At 37.4% G+C, this 20598-nt stretch overlaps 2 protein-coding genes, 2 long non-coding RNA genes and 1 pseudogene across 5 annotated transcripts; 1 reads left to right on the top strand and 4 right to left on the bottom strand.

Moving 5' to 3' along the window:
- Positions 1 to 218: 218 nt before the first annotated feature.
- LOC137713530 (pentatricopeptide repeat-containing protein At5g48910) lies at positions 219 to 2341 on the bottom strand. The gene has a single exon (XM_068452843.2). It carries the CDS (start codon positions 2199 to 2201, stop codon positions 297 to 299), a length of 1905 nt encoding a protein of 634 aa, XP_068308944.2. The 5' UTR covers positions 2202 to 2341; the 3' UTR covers positions 219 to 296.
- Positions 2342 to 4489: 2148 nt separating this feature from the next.
- LOC148690319 (uncharacterized) lies at positions 4490 to 5712 on the bottom strand (annotated as a pseudogene).
- Positions 5713 to 5757: 45 nt separating this feature from the next.
- Positions 5758 to 7219, bottom strand: LOC137716390 (uncharacterized). Of its 2 annotated transcripts, none has more exons than XR_015957211.1 (4): positions 7033 to 7219; positions 6566 to 6750; positions 5964 to 6154; positions 5758 to 5882 (listed from the first exon to the last, which is right to left on the bottom strand). It is a non-coding gene; the product is annotated as an uncharacterized LOC137716390 (long non-coding RNA). The 2 variants fall into 2 exon arrangements; XR_015957210.1 differs by having other exon boundaries at positions 6916 to 7217.
- A 262-nt stretch (positions 7220 to 7481) lies between these two features.
- LOC148690320 (uncharacterized) lies at positions 7482 to 11717 on the top strand. Its single transcript, XR_015957274.1, has 8 exons — positions 7482 to 7974; positions 8062 to 8202; positions 8409 to 8497; positions 8782 to 8826; positions 9151 to 9204; positions 9287 to 9506; positions 10562 to 10655; positions 11499 to 11717. It is a non-coding gene; the product is annotated as an uncharacterized LOC148690320 (long non-coding RNA).
- Positions 11718 to 16573: 4856 nt separating this feature from the next.
- LOC137728296 (mitogen-activated protein kinase kinase kinase 18-like) lies at positions 16574 to 18148 on the bottom strand. Its single transcript, XM_068467126.2, has one exon. The coding sequence runs from the start codon at positions 17832 to 17834 to the stop codon at positions 16782 to 16784; it is 1053 nt and encodes a 350-aa protein (XP_068323227.2). The 5' UTR covers positions 17835 to 18148; the 3' UTR covers positions 16574 to 16781.
- Positions 18149 to 20598: the final 2450 nt, after the last annotated feature.

Raw genomic sequence — 20598 nt, forward strand, 5'->3', positions numbered from 1 at the left:
CGGGAGTGACATAAAAGTGGTGGTAGGAGATTGTGGAACGGTGATCATGTCCGGGCACATTGAAAATTTTCCTAGACTCTGGAAAATTTTGATTCATTTCACTCCCTTCCTATTAATCTGGAAGTTCTTCTCATATACAAGGAAATGGTTCAGTTCTAGAGCCAAAGATCGTGGTTCTCGAGCGATTGGTAACGGCATAACAAGAAGAGGATAGGGGAGACCAAAATGGTTACTAAATAGTTTTCCAGAGATCAGTGAACAAGGCAGGGTAATAGCTCCAGAAAGCAAAGCCTACTCTACCAATAATCAAGGCAGGAACATTTTCCGTCCTTGAAATGGTGAAATCTGCTTCCATCCCTCACTATAATTTCTCTCTCAAACACCTTCGAAATTATCTTGCTTACCTCATGACAATCCTCACAAACTCTCAAATTCTTCATGATTCGGATGCAATCCCCAGCCTCTGTCACTAACAGGCCAAAAGCCATCGCAAGCCGCTCGCTGTGCTCCTTTATAACGTTCTCTTTTTCTTCCTCCCCTATATCATGCAAAACTGATGTGACATTCGGTGAGTAGCCGGCTTCTGCTATTCGTGTTCCAATTGTCTCCAGCATTTTGTGAATCTCTAGAGAGCGTTCGTGCTCTCTATCCCCTGCAACAAATTTATGAACTTTACCGTGTGCTTCAATCAAGCTCCAACCTGCAGCTTTATTAGTATTTTGCTCAAACATTAATCTCCGAACTCTCAGAACGTCTTCCCATTTCCTTGCTTTTGCATATATACTGCCTAGTTGTACATAATGCCCGTCATGGGTTGGATCCAGTTCTAGTAATTTGTTCCCAATCTTTTCACCCAATTCTATTGATCCATGTATCTTACAGGCACCAAGGAGTGTTGCCCATAATACAGGATCTGGGGAAACCGTCATCTTCTCAATCAACTCAACAGCTTCATCTACAAATCCTGCACGGCCCAAGATATCAACCATGCACCCATAATGCTCCATCTCAGGTAATATGCCATACTTTTCCGTCATCAACTTAAAATGACGTCTTCCTTCGCTTACCAAACCTGCTCTACTACAGGCACCCAAGACACCAATGAAAGTCACATTTGCGGGACGGAAACCCTCATCAACGAACCTGTAAAAAAGTGCAAGTGCTTCCTTCCCAAGGCCATGTGATGCCAATCCGCAGATCATGACATTCCATGTCCAAATGTCTCTCTGGGGCATGTTTTTAAACAAGAGCTTAGACTGTTCGATGCATCCACATTTTGCATACATGTCAATCAGAGCTGTGCCGAGGCAAGCAGTCAACGGAAAATTCAAAGACTCAGCAAGGGAGTGAACTAATCTACCATGTTCGAGCAACCCCAATTGCGCGGACGCTGAAAGAACAGAGACTAATGTGGCCTCATTCACCCTAATCCCTTCCTCCTTCATCCGTTTAAAGCATTCCAACCCTTGTTCTAACCGCCCATTTTGCACGTAACCCGAGATCATCGTACTCCACGAGATCACATCTCTCTCGGGCATTTCCTCAAACAGCTTCTCTGCAACACCAATCTGCTCGTCCCTTACAAAAGCAGTCAGCATTGAGTTCCAAGTAACCACATCTCGGGAACTAACATTCTCCTCAAACACCCGTTTCGAGCATTCAATTCTACAGCAAGAACAGTACAAATGAATCAAAGCATTCCTCACGAAAACATACCCGCCAAAACCAAGTTTTACAACAATGGCATGAACCTGAGCTCCTTCGGTGAGAGCCATAGCCTTGCTGCAAGCTTGAAGCAGAAAAGTAAAAGTATGGTTGTTGGGCTTGACGTAGGATCGCAGCATGGAGGAGGAAAAGAGAAGCAGGGAAAGGAGAGGCGAATCGCCCTTTGCGAAGCAGCGGATCATGTTATTGGTGGCGAAAACAGATGGGTATTTGATGGAACGGTAGAGAGAGAGGGAGTAGTGAAATGTAGTAGTTGGGGAGAGAGAGAGGAGGCAGAGGAGATGGGAAAGGAGGGGAGAGTAGGCGGCGTGGCCGGAGACGATGATGTGAGCATGGGCTTGCTTGGTTTGGCGGAGTGAAGGGCGCGGCGGGAGTGCAGAGACAAGTGAGGAGGAGGAGGAGGAGTGAGAAAGTAGGGAATTTGAAATGTGTTTTGGAAGAGATGGGAAGAGGGATTTGGGTTTGTAGGCAAACATAAAGAAGCTCTCTCTCTCTGCAACTCCAACTCCAAGTCTGTTCCTTCACATATTCTGAATCGGAGAAAAAAGCAGGGGATATTCTATAAAATATGGGGACGATCAGGCGTGATCGGCCGATCCTCCCCTTCAATTATATTTATTTATTTAAATATATTTTATATTATAAGTAGGCAAAAGTGAAGAAATAACATTTGCCAAAGATGATAAATTATAGCAATGGTCTAACGAAATTGACGAAAATAATCATATTTATACGTTTTAATAAGTTGAGGGATTTGTTTTGTGACTGCATCACACAAATAATGTAGGTAAAAAGAGGGGAGGGATATATGTATTATTACTTTTTACTCTTGATCTGATGTGTTGTATTGAGGTTACAAACACACCTCTATTTATAGAGATTTTCATCTGACAAATCCTTACGTGCATGGTGAAAAACTTACCATGCTACGACTTTTATCTAAGCCTTTTAAATGTTGCCTCCGAAAGTCTAACTTGGTTTGCTACCTTACATAATTATATATGTGGCATTCATATTAAGTTTCATAACATTTTTTATTTTTTTTTATTTTGTTTTGTTTTTCTTTCCCTTGCCATAACACCAAATTATCGTCTTCATATTCTACAAAATGTATTTTTGGTGCAAAATCTCTCACAATTCATGTTTAAACACTCAAAATCAACTATATAAAATACTCAATTTAAAGATATATATTTGAATCTATCCATCTCCAGCTCTAGGTTACCATGCACATGCAATTCGCCAAGCTCATCGTTCTCCATCTCCAGCTCCACCTCCAACTGGTAGTGGTGGATTTATGTTTTTGTTCATTCAGAGCACGTACGTACGTAGATAGGTAAGTTTCTTTTTGTTCATTTGATTGCTTATAATCAGTGTTTTAAAAGACTCGCCCTGGAGCGTTCCTAGGCGGCCTTAGAGGCGAGGCTGCACCATTTTCGTCTCTGTTTTAAGGGAGTCGGCAAAATACACGCCTAGGCTGTCACATCCCGGCCCAGGGTCCATCACATCCCGGGCCCACTCCACCACCGTAGCACGATATTGTTCGCTTTGGACCCCGACCACGCCCTCACGATTTTGTTTTTGGGAACTCACACGAGAACTTCCCAGTGGGTCACCCATCATGAGATTGCTCTTGCGTGCTATTCGCTTAACTTCGGAGTTCCCATGGAATCAGAAGCCAGTGATCTCCCAAAAGGCCTTGTGCTATGTAGGGATGGGAATATACATAAAAGGATCACTCTCATGGGCAATGTGGGATCTTACATAGGCTTCTTGGGGCGCGCCTAGGCACCTGAAGTGTCGATTGTGCGTCCCTTTTTCTTTTTTAAGTTTCAAAAGTCTGGAAATTTTTTAGAGTTGTAGAGATGCTTTGAGTTGCAGGCCATGAACACCAACAAAGGAGATGAAGAAGATGAAGAAGACTGCTAGGTTTTTTAGGCTGAGTTTGTGTTTTTAATTTTTTTTTTCTTTTTTTAATGCTTAAACTGACTTCACTTTGCCATATTTATTACCCAATTATCTTTACTTTTTAAAACTAATCTCACTTTAAAGACATTTATTACTCCACTATCTCTTTTCTTTTCACTTTTTATTTATAATATTTATTTTCTCATATACTAGATATATCTATATATACTAGCCTCTCTGCACGCACTAACGTGCGTGCGAGAGGCATTTTTGTATCACCGGCGCTACGCGCCCCTAAAGGTGTATTGTGTTAGTTTTTCCTATTGTAATTGTCAAGATATACTTTAAATGTATTGTGCAAAGAGGAACTTTTTTTATCATGCACGTCCTAAAAAGTTATCATGTTTTTCGTTTTTACTTTGTGTAAAATAATGATTTAAATGTTATTCATGCACTTATCAAACAACATACGATTTTAGATGCAAGTTCCTACCTAAAGCCTATGAACAATAGCAAGTATATGTAAATAAAATAAAATAAATAGTAGATGAAAACAGTAGGTACTCGTAGCAAAATACAAAACAATTTAAATGTCAAAATATAAATCCTACATAACAATATGTACATTATTCACAATACTCATAGAGTCTATATGTCACTGTTTCTTTTGAAAAGAAAGTTTACATATTGACATCAATGCTGCAATTTCCACCCATTTGTTCATGATTGATGCTTCAAATTTTCATTGCCAATCTACAAACGATAGTGAGAAAATTAAAAATCAAATAAAAATAGTTAATTGATAAGTGAGAAATGCATACTGAAAGGTTATCGTTAATAAAGCTGTTACCTATTAGGAATCACCATAATTAGCTGGAATGAAGCAAGACTTCTTTGTATACTACATTCCGTGTAAATACACCTTGTTGGCCTACTATGGAGCCACTTTTTACTAACACGGTTGTGGTTGACTTTGAGACCCCCCCTCGATAAAGCCACATATAATTGTCCATGGCTGAAGACATGATCTGGAAGGTAAATGCCTACATGTGGTATTGTCTGACCTTGAGATTTGTTTATAGTGATAGAGAAACTTAGTTTCACTGGAAATTGCTTTCTTGTAAGTTCAAATGGAAGCCCAGCAGTATCAGTACTTTTGAGAGAGATTCTTGGTAAGAAAACTCTGGATCCGGCAAATTGTCCAGTTAGAATTTCAGCATCAATAAGATTTCAGTAAGAACCACGACACAATAATCTTATACCATTACACAATCCCAATTTCGGATCAATATTTCTTAAAAGCATGATTGGAGCACCTCTTTTCAGAGTTAACTTGTGCGGAGGCAAACCACCAAGTGAGATTGAATTCAAGAACTCTGGCTGATACAAATTCCTTGCGTCATCCTCAACTGAATCAAATGAATACATTGTCTCTTCTAAACCCGGAAACATATTGATTATCTTTTCATTCAACATATCAACATCTTCATTTGTAGGAGTTACCACTGCTCTTTCCACCATGTAGGTTGCATCATTTATATGATCCTCTAAGTCAGGGAAGATTTTGGCAATTAATTGATTAATGGAATGCTCACTCTCCCATGGTATCACCATGCATTCAGGTAGTTTTACCATATCATCCATAATAACATCTTCATTCCCATCACCAACACGAAGTAAAAATTCTGAAAATTCACAATCATTTATGGATCTCATGTTTTGTTTGAGTTTTAAAATCTTTACTTGTGACCAAAATGATGCCTTAACAACACTTGCTTGGATACAATGACAAACAGAACTTCAGTTACACATTGCCAAACCGTCCAAAACTTTACTCAGCAAGAGAGCAATTAAAACATCATATTCTAATAAAAAAATTGTAAGGCTACATCCAAACTGAATTGTGCATCTTTAGCAAAAACTTATAAATAAAAAAAAAAATTAGATTGCAAAACTGTCTATGTAAATACTTAAAGTCATTGTAAAAGAATATACTATAATCGAACGAAGAGCATAAAACTCACCACGTTGCTTCAAGTCATTAAGCCTGAAATGCAATGAAATCAATTCAAACCACATATTACTGATGATTATTCTTAGGGGTGGATCATTTAAACATATTAGAACGATTATCTAAATATTGGTTGGATGATCGAAATTTTTACCTATGCACGGATACTTGGATATGCATTAAGTTTGATAAGCATTAGTTCACGTTCTACTTGTGGCTCCCTTGAGATGTCTTCGACCTGATAAAGCAGAATTATAAGTGAAGATAATGCAGAAACTACCAAAAGGTTTTACACGAAATACTAAAGACGTCCACTAACCTTTGTCACATTCACCAACTTGTTGAGCTATTCAACAACCTGCCTCAACACCTTTTCAGTCCCAGACACAACTATGGTAAAGAGAGCCTTGTCCTTGTTCAAACCAACAGCATGAGACTCGATATTGTAACCTCTCGTGGCGAAAACTCCTGCTATTCGGTTTATGATTCCACTCTCATCCCCAACAAACACTGAAATAGTATGGCCACTTATTCATACCAATCTACATACACAGTAAGAAAACAAAAATAGGCAGAAACCTGCTTATCAACAGACCTAAAATTGATTAATCATGTAGCTTTACAGCTAAAAAAGGGTACATACATAAGAAGCTGCGCATGCAGAACCTCAACTCACAATTGAGCAAATTAGGAGAAAAAACCCATATCATAATACAGTTGAAATACAAAACTATGCACAAACATAGGAACTATCTTACAATTGGGTTTTATAAAAAGGTGAGACTAAACCCAAAAGAACAAAAAAACCAGCAGTAAAATCAAACTAAAGAATCAAACCCCAAGAACAAAATCAAAAGAGAAAAAAAAAAAAAGGAGAAATTCGAAAGGGTAATGGAGAAATGGAGGTGAAAAGAAACGTACTGGGATCTTATGAAAAGGGAGACATGGGACTTGAAGTAGATGTAATCTCCGGGAAGAGTGAGAATTGAACTATATGCTAATCAAAAGTCCAAGCAACTAATGAGGAAATTTTCGAGCAGTGCAACCATGTAAATCCATGGAATTTTCAAAGCTTCGACACTGTAGTCCCAATCATTTTCACGAATCTGCAAGGAACAAAGAAAATGAAAAGAGTGAAAAATCAGAACTGGACTTGGGGATTTTACGTAGCTCTGTAGATGCCCAATCTCACCCATTGCGTAAGATAGTCACCATTCCATATTAATGACAGAAAAAAAAAACCCATAAATGAACCCTAGGAAGTTGGGTACCTGGAGAAGATGGCAATGAAGGCGACAGTTTCAGTCACAAATAGCTTAATCAAAGCAAGATCCAGATGAACAACAAATGGGTAACTAAGATAGAGTGAGAGGAAGATCGAAGCTTACATGAAAGTTGCTGGTGCGGTTGGTTCTGAGTGAATTAGTGGGAAGAAAACTCCTTTGTATTTCTGCTAGTGCGGTTGCTGGTACGGTTGGAAGAAAACTGCAGTTTCCTTCCATTATCGCAAGGTAGTGGGAAGAAACTGCTTCTACTATTTTGTTAATATATTTTTTTATGACAAAATTATCCCTGTTATTTTGTTTGTATTATTCATCACGTCCCCTACTTTTAGTTGTTTCTTTTTGTTTAATATAACTGCTTAGCAGTTTATGAGGGTTAACTGTTAAGCACGTCCATTTATAGATTTTTTTTTATTTGTTTTCTATTCAGTAATGGTTGTTTACGAATTTGTCCTCATTTTCGAATTTTTTTTGGATTTCAATTGTGAAGAAAATGAAGGGGCTTTCTTGGCATTTTTGAAAGCTTCACCAAACTGGCCTTCTCACTTTATATATATATAGATAAAGGGAGAAGACCAGTTTGGTGAAGCATTCAATAATTCCTAAAATGCCCTTACTTAATGACTCCGCGTAAATCAAGGATTTAATACCAAAAGAAGGATAAAGAGGTAATAACATTAACTACAGAATTTGAAACCTAATGGAAAGTGAAAAGGAATAGACAGTTGCCAGTTCAGTTATCAGTCCTACTCCAACTTCCCACGATCGAAACCAGAGAATAGTTTGACGATTCCCACGACGAAACCAAAGAGCAGTTCAACGATTCCCATGATCTGAGTTCAGTTGAAGGTTCAACAACAACTGCCCACATACCACCGCTATATACAGATGAATATTCGAAAAGAGCCCAATTTTCGAAACCAGACTTCAGGACGTCGTCTTGGAGCCCTTCCTCTTCACACCTTCGATCCCGGACGCCCACTTTCAGGAGCCCAATCTCCTGGCTGTTGCTCATCTTCCCTTCTCTCTTCCGATCGCCATATTTAAGTAAGTTTTCCATTTTGTGCACCCCAACTTTCCTTTCCATTTAGCTTTCGATTTCAACCTTTGATTCAAGATTTTTTCCAATTGCAGTTTTTTTATTTGGTCCCATCATCTGCACACTTCTCTCTTTTTTTTTCCATCTTTCCTTATGTGTCCTTAGTAGCTTCCATCACTCTTGCTCTCTCAAAGATTGCATTGAGGCAGAACACGCACTCACTCAAAGACAATCTGGTAAGCATTTTCTTTTTATATGATACAGTCTTAGATTTTTTGTATTTTCCTTGGTTTTTGGGGGGTTTGTTCAAGTTCTCGAGGGATTTCAAGTTTTTGGGTTGATGATTGAATGTGGAGCTTAATGTGTTTTTTTGTGGCATTTTTTATGGAGGTAATTCCTTGGTGGGTTTTGTGTTTACTGTAGTCAATTTTGGGTTTTGTAGATTAAGGCAGCAAGACTGAAACTCGAATACGAACAAGCAGAGGAGGAGGTCGGTGAAGAAAAGAGAAGCAAAAGTAAAACGAAAAAAACGTGAGTTATTTTTTTATTATTCTCCCTTTTGAAGAGCAATTTTTGGATTTTCTTTAATTTGTGTTTGGTGGGAGGTTCAACACTAATCAACTGCATACCACCAGTATTTAGAGATGAGTAATCGGAAGGAGGCTAAGTTTGGTTTTCACGAGTTCGTTGTGTGGTTTCAGAAGCATGAGATGGACGAATATGACCTCTTTATACGTGACATATTTTATTTTTATCCTGCATCTCTGTTTAATGCCGACTCTATTTTGATATATATTTTTTATTGTTAATTTCAGGCTACTACCAATTTAATGCCGACTCTGATTGCACAGTTCAGAAAGGTATGCCTCTAATGTATGATAAATTTTGCCAACTTGCTTCTCTTGATTTGGAAGGGTATGACTCCAATCGCTTTGTTTTCCAAAGCCATCTTAGCATATGCATCACCAATTGTAGAACAAAAGCTAATCCAATTGCTAATCTTAGCATCTGCTTCACCAATTCACCATCATCTTTTGATTTTGAGTGCCTTTATCGGATAGAGGGCAAGTACACAGTTTTATATCTTCGATATACAATATCAGCATTGATTTCTTTTGTGAACTAAACACATGCATAATATGTGATTGTTTTGAACTTTGTTATACGTCAAACCTATAATACAGGTGCTGGGACGTTGTCTAGAACAAAGATGGAGGTGGCGATATGATGGAAAAAAGGTCCTCTTCCTTCCTTCTCTACCGAGCATACTACATAATCTTTCCAATTTTCACTAAAATTATCTCCACAACTCATTTGCAGGCTATAAGGAACTGGATTTAGAGAGAGCCTACCAAATAGAGATTTCTTTTACACTAAAACCTATTTCTCTCGATAATGCTACACTTTCAAATTTGAAAATTTTGTGACATAATCGCTTGAAGAAAACCTTGATTGATTGTTGATCTTGATTGAAAACTGTTGATTTCAGCAAGCTAACTCTCACTAACTCTCAAAGAGTTTAAAAGGAGGAGCACGAGCAGTATGTATTTCTTTCTTTTTTCTTAATTTTTTTATAAATGATTTGGGGGTAAACATTGAACCTTATATCTCCACCCACCAATATCAATCTCCATCTCTGTTCTTCCACTTCCTTTCCACCTCTCTCTGGTACTTTGTAATTTAAAAATGTATCTGTAAATTTTTTTCTGAATTGTATTTGCTTTCTGCAGTGTTTCGAATCTTCTGATTGCATCAGAAATGAATTAATATCCCCAAATTTGATTTTTCATTTACTGGCTTTTTCTGGTAATGGGTTTTATTCATGAACATTCTCATTGCTGCAAATTTGATTAATTGTTTTTTGAACCTTTGGATGTTACCAAGATTTGATTTTTGCTAAAGGATCTGTCTAATTACATTGGTTTGTGTTTTTTTTGGGTTGATCTTTCTTTTAATTTAATCATCTTGAAATAAAATAGGAATAACTGCATGTTTTCCTTTCACAGTTTACTTTTTAAGTTTTTGGATAGATTGACTTGACCTTCACATTTCTGTGAATTTTTGCGTTGGTTGGTATGCCTTTCTTCCTTATCATACTAGACAAAGGGTGATGAACAAAAAGATGGTTGCATTCCGAACAGATGGGGGGGAAGTTGTGTCTAAAATTACCTCTCAATGTTATATGTTTCCTTATTATTGAAGTCATGGTATTATATAGCTGCAGTTGGTTAGGTGCTTACGATCTTTTGCAGGAAACATGACAATAACTTAACTGATTTACTTCAAATGTATAAACTTTCTGTACCAATACTTGATGTGAGATAAAGTAAATATTGTTATGGAGGCTTTATATTTTGACTTTTAAGTTCTTTTGTGTTTTGGTACCAATACTTGATGTTTCAGTTGGCACCTCAGTCCTCCCCCTGAATTATTTCAGTTGGCACCTCAGTCCTCCCCCTTTTTTTTATCCTACAACTTACTGTGTCGTCATATTTTCTTTTTTCAGGCTCTTTCAATTTTTATAAATCCGATTCAAGTTATTAAAACAAATACAATTCATGTTTTTTTATGGTTTTACATACTCATTGGTTGCAGACCTATTCGTCGAAGATCGAAGAAAAGGAAAGGTGGGAAAGTCTATTCTTGCCGTAGAGCTCATGTTGGCAGTGAGCCTTGAAGAAAACGAAAGGTGAGAATAGCAGAACAGTTGGCTTTTTTCTTTTAGCACCGAGTTATTTCCAAAAATTCCCCTAACCTTAATTAGCCTTGGCACTTTCGACACTTTCGGAATGTGTTTGCATTTTATGAATGGCCTCCTATGTTATACATGCAAATAGTTATAGTTATCAGAACATCTATCTGATGTTTTCTACCTCATCCAACACCTTAATTACACTCCCACTGTTTTGGTTAGAAGTTAGTTAGAAGTTAATTAGAAGATTCTTCATTCCATCGACATCCTTTCCTTCACAATTTATGCTGAAAATTCATCGCACAATGTAATATGAAAGGTTTAGTTGGCATGTTAACTTTCAGAAGCATGAGATGATCAAAAAGGAATGTGCAAGATACCCTTTTTTTATCCTACTGGGTTGTCTTCATCTTCGGTCTCAAAAGCCTTAACTTCTCTTCATCTAATCTCAAAAGCCCTCCTTGCATGTTTCAGCTTTTCAGTACAGCTTTTATGTTTTGGATTTTTTATTTTTTTTGGCAGTTTACCACATATTTGGCTGAGTGGAAAAAAAGTTAGTAATCATTTATGAGTTCAGATTCCTTGAATGCTCAATATTTTAGTTGGAATGAAGTGATGTGCTCTGTGATTTGTGTAATTCAGACATAGTTGGAATTGATTCCTTGAATATTTTTCACTCTCTTTTTTCCAATTTTGTAATAAAGTGGTGTGCTGTGTGCCTTCTTAGTTCGATAATTAAGCTAAGTACCATTTGGAATCATGCTAAATAATTGATAGAAACATAAACTAGATCTCATTTGGAATATATTCTGAAGATTTATGCATCAATTTTGTTTGCAGACCTATTCGTCAGGCCTCAAAGAAAAGGGAAGGTGGGGAAAGTGTATTCTTGGTAATGAAAAGATAAGGGAGAGCCAGTGACAGATATTGGTGAGGATCCGATCTTTCAATTGTGTATGAATTGTTGCTTTCACTTGGTTTCTTTGAGGACTCAAAATTGTAATATGTACCTGTGCTGTTTTATACATGCGTTAAATTCCAAATCCAAGTTCATATGCATCTCTAGGTTCATTTCTTTCATTTTTAGAATCCTCAACTCCAAAGGTTACTGATAGGGAGCAAATAAACGCTGATACATGAGTATAACTAGAAGAGGCATGAATGTAACGAAACTCCCAATATCATATGTACCAGCCTTCTAGAAAACTCTCAATCAAGCTATCTTAGTATCACACACTCCATTATAAATGCTTACAATCACATAATTTCGTCACATAGCCAAGAATATTACATTTTCGAAGTACGTGATTCAAAAAATCCAATGGTTAGATAAAGCTATCTCCGTATCACATAGCCAAGAATATCTAAAGGATTTTTCAGAGAGGCTCATAGCATTTTTGTAAGAATATCATAAGCTTACCTTTACGCTTCTGGGATATTGAGTGTCTGAAAAATTTCTTGCCAAAATTGTACAGATCCTGATATTGATATGTTTACACCTTTACGTTTGTAAATGAATATAAATTTCCATTTTCTATTCGCATTTGAAACCGATGCTCAAAAAGCTACCCAGTATCAAACTCTATCCCATATTTCATCTATTCCCACTCCCTTATAATCATAAAAAAAAAAAAAAAAAATCAAACGAATTATGCTCCAACCAAATGCTTGACTTTTAAATATTTGACAATTATATAATGTCCATATATAAATTAGAGGCATTCACATTTCCAAGTTTTTAAGTAAATCACTTCCATTAATAGGAGAGGGAAACAGCTGCAACTTGGACATTTGTTTAACGTCAAATAGGTGAAGCATCCCATACATGTTTAAGTAATACCCCTTGACGTTGAACAATTAGAGGCATTCACATTTCCAAATTATTCATTGCAGTTTGAATTTGTCATAATTAAAATCAAGTTTATTATTACTTGGTGCGTGTTCTACCAATGCCTTGATGTTAAACAATTGCCCGTCCCATAACTTTGATTGAAAACTTATGAATCTGAAAATTTTGATTTAAGGACATTAAATTTTATCAGCATGTATTTAGAAATGAAATTACATGTCATATTTTCAGATTTTTTTAATCATTTATGTTTTCCCATTTTATCTTCGTTGTTGTTTTAAAGGAAAAATAGTAAAAATTGTATGAGAGATTACTCACATATGTGCAAATTGGATGGAATATATGCTGCTAAATTCTTCAAGGAACATGGCAATATGACAATAAGGCATGCATAACGATAACACCATTATCATAGTAAACGAAAATGACATCCACCATTTTTAATCCCTTATTGACTAGGGAACCCAACTCTTGATTTTCTTCCTGTACAATACATATGGGTAAAACGATACTGATGGATATAAGAGAATTCTAACTACACTGATTAACTTTATTTTTTTTTGTTAATTAGTAATTACCAAAGTGATAATAATGACCAAGCATAGTTTAGTTCGTGAAACCAAATTCTATCAGCCAAACAAAAAAAATGACACCATAATAATCAGCAAGCAAAAAAAAAAAAATATGGAATGGTCATGGTGTAATTCATAAATTTCATTTTTTCTGTACAATGAGCAGGTGCAAAAAGACTAAGTTAGATGATTGAAAATAATAAGAAATTGTTGTGATGGAGACACACCCACAATTTATAAAATAATCACTTAAGAAATATAAGAATATTTAAAACAACACATCTTTGGGGCGCGTAGCGCTGTGATGCAAAAATGTCTCTCGCACGCACGTTAGTGCGTGCAAAGAGGCTAGTATTAGATAAGCATTGCTTTGTTTTTGTTTTTATTATTTTCCTGAATATTCTCATGATTGGCCGTAGAAAAGAAAACATCTTTTTATTTGGATTATTATTTTCTTAATGTTATATTATTCTTTTTTTTTTAATTTATTATATTTTTTCTTATTTCTCTTTTTTTAAGACTACCTATCCCACCCAAATATTATCCAAGACTCTCATATAAATATGCACTTGCTTAAGTAGATGTTTGAAATTGATTAATTGATTGCTTGATTAAACTTGGTTATGTGAAGTTGAACTTGTTTGTGACTATTATATTGTTATATGTATAAAATATGTATTAAAAAATTGGTCTCGTGAGTCGTGAGGCGAAGGCTTTCACCTAGACGGGACTATCCATCTAACGCCTCACTCACGCCTTTTCCTTTTAAAACATTGCTTATAATAACCGTGCATAATTACTACAATCATTCGAATTGGTCTTGTTGCATGCAGGTATGGCTTTTGAGATTGGATATGCAGTGGCCAACAGGGCTGTGGATGCTTTGATGGGTCCTCGTCACGTCACTGCGCTGCCGCTGCCGCTGCTGCTTCTGCTGATCCTGCTGTTCTTGCTATTTCTGCTCCTCCAGCTCCTGCTGCTGCACACTACAAACCATGGCTAACACAAGCAGTATCAGTGGTTCAGATGCCTGCAGTATCACTCCAAGGCATTCCAAAAGATGTATGCAATGCTCGCTACGTCCTTTTCCCTTCATTATTTTCCTCAAGATTTATTGTGTCAGGGACCGTTTGCAGTTTTCGCTTTTTTCGAAAACTACAAACTAATTATATGATGACCTTTGGTTTTTGGGCAAATAATAATATAGAAAACTAGATTTTAATCCCTAAATAAGATGAAGTTTAGAAAAATGTCTTATACAAGATTAAAAATTAATTTTAGTCCCTAGACTCTATTTAATGCTAGCATATGTATTCAATGTTTCTTTTTTCTTATTTACAATTTTATGAATTTAAATTTTATGAAAATATTATAAATTTTAATTCTCATTATGGTAGGCATCTTATATAAGAAAATATTTTCATAGAGATTTTTCGTTACACTTATGTTTTTGCATATTTTCTTATCTGCCACTAATTCATAAAAATATATTCAGGTACGAACATTTCGGTACAATGGGTTAGTATAATATGTTTAGGTACGAACATTTCGGTACACTATTTTAGTATAATATATTTAGGTACCAACATTTCGGTACACTAATTTAGTATCATATAATTAGGTACGGAATTTTGGTACACTTATGTTTTTACATAGTTTCTTATCTGTCACTGATTCACTATAATATATTTAGGTATAGGCATTTCGGTACCCTAATTTAGAAAAATATATTATGATATGGATGTTTAGATACACTAATTGGAGAAAGTTAAATAAAATTGTATAATAATAAATTTAAATTTTAATGTAATAACATTAAATAAGTTATCTATTAAATATAAAAACTTTGACAAAAAAAATTCTATTAAATATAAAAACAAAAATATAATATGAATTTGAATTAAGTACACATTAAATGTCTAAAATCAATAATTAATATCACCAGATTTTTTTTAAAATTTTAATCTTCTTGAATGATTAAAAAAAACCCCATAATTATATGACCACCTTTGTGCAGTGCATCGACGAATTTTAAGTGATATCAGCAAGTGTCAGTGGTACATGGATAAGCTGTACGGGTGCAAGAAAAATTCCAGCATGTTGAATGCTTAAGCATTGCTTCCTTGCAAATGAATTCCTGTGTCTATCATGATGGTGAATTGGTTGTCTATTTGTGGGGGAAGGATTTATATAAATCTTTATATTAGTACCTCTTCTTATTTGAACTCGATCGATCTGTGCTTGTGTATTGCGTTCATGTTTTTTTATTTATATAATTTGGCCACAAAGTTCGTCCCACTCCAGCATTGCTATCATGAGAAGAGACTTTGAGGAGAATTTATTGATAAACAAGAAAAATACAATATGTCAGGGGGGCATGAGGCCAAACCCAGATCATTAAATAATTCATAACCACAATTGAAAACCTCTTTTAGCAAAACCTAAAACAAGGAAGCTTAGAAAGGTTATGAGAATAAGCAGCTGCAGCACAAGAGGGGCATGAATCCCACCAATGTACACGGGGGTGCTCAACACCATAATTGGCCAAACAATCAGCAACTTAATTACCCTCTCTAAAAATGTGAGAAATCTGAACCTGTATGGAGGATAGTAAAACTCGATAGTTATGCCAACTGACCAAAAACCTCCATGGGATGGATGTCAAGGAAGGTGAGGATGAAGAGACAAAATGAACAACCAGTGAAGAGTCACATTCAATCCATAAGGAATGCCAACCTTTATCCCAAGCTAAAGATAAAGTATGAATAACAGCATGTAGTTTGGCATCCAAAGAAGAGGCCAAACCTATTGAACCCGCAAAACAACCAAGAGAATTACCCGTAAAATCTCGAAAGATACCACCAAATGCAGCCACACTAGGGGAACCTCTTGCGTTCATGTTCGTAAACTAATGTTTCGTTTGCAACTATTTGGTGGATATAGTTGAAGAGAATTCAAGTATCAACTGTTAGTACCGAGTTCAATAACAGTTAGGGTTTGGCAATAGTTTCTTTATACTTATACCGGTTCTTTCAACTGTTTTCGACTGTGAAAGGGAGATTAGATGGACTTATTTGTGAATAGCCCAAAAAAACGAATGGAGCCATATTTGACAAGAAACGGTAGGACTTCATCAAACTTGAATTCTTTCTTTCAAACTAAAGAGATAAGACGAGAAGGAACTGTGAGCAGGAAGGAATTCTCTGTAAAAGCCAAACATATATATGTGAACAATCTGCATGCAGATTCTCTGTTTTCAACTATGTTATGTACAAACGCATTAGTAAGTAAACAACCTTAAACCTTATACTCCAAACGAGCATTGGATATGCGTTTTTCATGAAAAATTTTAAATGCTGTAGAGGAATGTTTTTGTTGGAATGGAGCAAAATTCATATACATCGCGTTTGTTTGTGATTCTAGTTTCTACGTCTCTCATTTTGTGGAATCAAACCGATTAGAGAATGTCTGAGAGAAAGTTATATGAAGAGTGATTCAAATTAAACTGAATATTTTGCTTGCAAATCTATGAGTGTACAAAGAGAGGATATACCTCCACAAAAATAACTACTTGGAAAAACAGACAAACCTGTATTTTTTTCTCTCTATTGGCTAGCTGTCTCTACATCTTTTCACAAATTTCTGATCATGTACAAACTGAGTTTTTATTCTTCTGCTGTAGTAATGTGATCTCGTAATCATTTACCTAACAGTAATCCAATTTCCTGACGACTCCAAGTGATTCTCGGATATATGCTGCCTTCTTGAAAAAGGATGTCTACTCGGGCTGCTGGGGAACTCATCGCGATCCTGGATCTTCAATCCCTCATCAGAACAATCAGAAGCCTCTTCATAAAGTCTACTGTCTAATGTGCTCACCGGTGAGTAGGCCACGCCCTTTCTTGAAACTCGCATTGAGTTTCCGGACACAAATGGATGGTTGAGCAACTCCTTCGCGGACCACCTCCTTTTGGGGTCTCTCTCCAAGCACCTTGATAAGAAATCCAATCCTTCATCCGAGAGCTTTTGCGGGAAATGAGGGTTCTCGTTGCCACAAGCAATCTTCAAAACAGCAGCAACCGGATTCCAAATCTCATTCCCCCAAGGAGGCCTCCCAGTAGCCATTTCAATCACCGTGCATCCCAAGGACCAGATATCTGAAGCAAAATCTAGCTCTTCGTTTCTCAAAACTTCAGGAGCCATCCACAATGGTGTTCCGCCAATGCATTGCAAAGAATGCTGCACAGAAGCCCCGTCAACTTTTGAGTCCTTTAGCCTTTTCGCAAAGCCAAAATCTGCCAACTTGACATTTCCGGAGGATCCCAAGAGCACATTCTTGCCCTTGAGGTCACAATGCACAATCCCACTTTCATGAAGATACTGTAGGCCGTGAACAATCTCTCTGGTGTACAACCGAACCACCTCTTCCTCCAATGCGCCACCAAATATCTGCGACACATCTGACAAACTACCCCCTGCCATATACTCCATGAACACATTGATGCATTTCCCTTCACCCTTTTCCCTCCCCATACATTTAACAACGTATGGGGAATTTAGACTCTCGAGAATCTTAACCTCTTTCTCGAGAGCATCAACTCCATCCCTTGACTGCGCAGATTTCACAACAAAAAGCGCTCCTGTGGCTTTGCTCATGGCCAAATGAACACTGCCATAAGAACCAGACCCGACCAGCTTGCCCTTCATCCACTCACCGGGCAGAGGAGATGTGCACTGATTGCGATTCGCCGCCATGTCCTTTCTGATATTTTAAACTGGATAAGAAAACAGGATGATGGAAAAAAAAACATGGCAACAGTTCCAGATTGAATGGAAATCGGAAACGTAAACAAAACAAGGAATTAATTTGGGATTAAACAGGAACTTCAATGACAGAATTACTCTCGTACTCTGATGGTAGTCAGATTTTTCAAAACAATTAAAGTTCATGAAAAAAACTGTAATGATGGTAGAGCGGTTTCCCTCTCGATGGAAAGCCGCTCTAGCAGCAAGAGATTTCTCCTGAAGTTTTACTAAGCAGACAAGTTTGATATTCTCCTCCTTTTTTTTAAGATACAATTTGATGTGGGATTTAGAATTTTTATGAAGTCCGATGGGAAGGAAAAAAAACTGTTGGCCATCCTAGCCTTGTGGAACTCCCTCCAGTCCTATTGGCCAGACGTAATGGGTACCTGCCACGCGGCGGTAACTACAACTTAATTCATTTTCTTCATACATATAAAAGAGCGGTTATTGAGACATTAAATTTCTTGCCGTTCATTTCACTTAAGTTGGAATTTCATCCCTACGAATTAATGGATTATAGTAGTTTAAAACGTTGTTTCTAGAAATTAGTCACTCCTTCTTTTTATCACGTGCGTCGCTCCCAACTTACAGGTTATTGTTTTGCTCCATGTATTTGTGTACGGGTATACAGATCAATTGGTTACAAAAGAAAAAAAAATGCAACTCTTTGATGTTTTGTGGTCATTAAAATATACAATTTGATGTTTCATGGTCAGGTTTTTCCGTTGATTTCGAACAATTTTTTACATTCGATTGTTTTTTCTGGTTGTATTAACGGAGGGCATTTTGAGATTATTTGAATGTTTAACCATAACGCCTTCTACCTAAATAATATAGACTAACCTTCATGAACACGCTCAAGCGTGTGTAGAAAATATTTTTTGAATCACGGCGTACTACGCGCGATGACACACCCCGACCGAGATCAGGAAGTGCTGACCGTCACTCGAAGGTGACGTAGCCATGTGCGCGTGCGGAAGCTATTAAGAAGGTAATATAAAAGTGCTAATAATTAAAATCTAGCATACAAAGTACTAAAACAAGTGCTAGCGTATGTGAGACACAATTTCAGAGCAAGTCTACAGCAGTCAAAAAGGAAAGATACGACATAAATACACCCGAAGGTGACCCTACAATGGTGAGTGACTGTCAGAAATGCCGGGACGCCCTCTGGGAAAAACCACCGAATCTGCTAGACCACTAGAACCTGGAGGGGCGCAAAAACAAAAGCGTGAGTGGGCAAAAACAAAGCTCTTTGAAAACTCTTTAGCAAAATACATTCTAACCCCTCGCCGTAAAACCTGTATACTTCCCAGAAAATGAACATATATACGTATGTATAGGTATGCTAATCATGCTCCAAAATATGCCATTCATGCTCGAGAATATGCCACATCAGAATCTCATGATAAATGTAAATGCTCAAGCATAACTCATATCAATATCATATAATCTGGCAGCCGGGAGTCACCTAACGTGACCTGTACGGCTGCATATAGAGCTCCAATCTCAAACTCATTAACTGAACAACTGAACCTGACCACGAGTCGGAACCACCTAAGTTGGTCTGTACGACAGGCCTGGGTGTACGTATATATACGCTCTAGTGCTACGATCACGTGAAGCCTGGGCGAATAATCGCGGGTCACCTACGAGTCGGAACCACCTAATGTGGTCTGTCCGACAGGCCTGGGCACCTAGCTTGGATCCAAGCTGAGCATGAGGTGCGGGGAGGTGAACATCACGTGAAGGACTGGGCCATGCTCAGGGCGGGAGCACTAACACGGGGGGTACAGGTTATGAGCTCTCTAATCACATCTCTATCATGTCGTCCTTCAAATCTCAAACTACTGCTGAATGTAAATACGAATAACATTTACCTGGCACTTACCTGTGCATTCACAGCACCCAATACGCACATATATATATGTATGCCACTACTAATACATGCGATGATGCGTAAACGACATTCATATGATGTATGGCATAAAACAATTAACCCTTTCTATTTAATTTCTGGGAATATAAATGTATATAGGTATATACGGAAAACAAAAGCCCACTCACTGATAAGTGGAAGGGTCGTAGCCCCCCTGCCTCGAGTGTGTACGCTCGTCCTCGGGATACGTATCACCAAAACGCGAAAAAGCTACGAAAACGTTAATTTAAAAGCACATAACCAACTTCTTGTAATAACTTCTCATACATTGCTCAAAATGGACAATTGAATATACCAACGTGCTCTACACAACTTCAGGATCACCACCATATTTTTAAAATAATTTTTTGACCCCGCACGCGCCCCCACGCGCCAGCCAAGGCACGGACCTACGCGCCCCCCACGCGCGGCCACGTGCCATGCACACTGACGGCGTCAACTGACGCCGTCAGGAATATTCCGTTAAACTGACGGAATATTCCGTTAAACTTAACTGACGCCGTCACTGCCGTTAGGAATATTCCGTTAGACTTAACGGAATATTCCCCTTTCTTCTCCGGCGAGACTCCGGCGCCGGTGACGGCGCCGGAAAACTGGGAAAATTTCAAATCGTGTTTTCTCACTCGTTTCTCAACCATTTTTCACGATCTTTATACCAAAACGAAGCTTAGGACTAGTAGAACAACGTTAGACTAGTTTTAAGGCCTAAAAATTACTAGATCATACCTGTCCACAACTTCAAAAGTCGGCCAACTTTGAACAGGACGATCCCGA

This window comes from Pyrus communis, chromosome 15 (genome assembly GCF_041283825.1).
Source record: "Pyrus communis isolate YQ-2024b chromosome 15, ASM4128382v1, whole genome shotgun sequence".
Classification (NCBI taxonomy): Eukaryota; Viridiplantae; Streptophyta; class Magnoliopsida; order Rosales; family Rosaceae; genus Pyrus; species Pyrus communis.

Excerpts from the sequence above, each read along its gene's own strand:
- LOC137713530 (XM_068452843.2), bottom strand. The coding sequence starts at position 2,201 with ATGTTTGCCTACAAACCCAAATCCCTCTTCCCATCTCTTCCAAAACAC.
- LOC137728296 (XM_068467126.2), bottom strand. The coding sequence starts at position 17,834 with ATGGCGGCGAATCGCAATCAGTGCACATCTCCTCTGCCCGGTGAGTGG.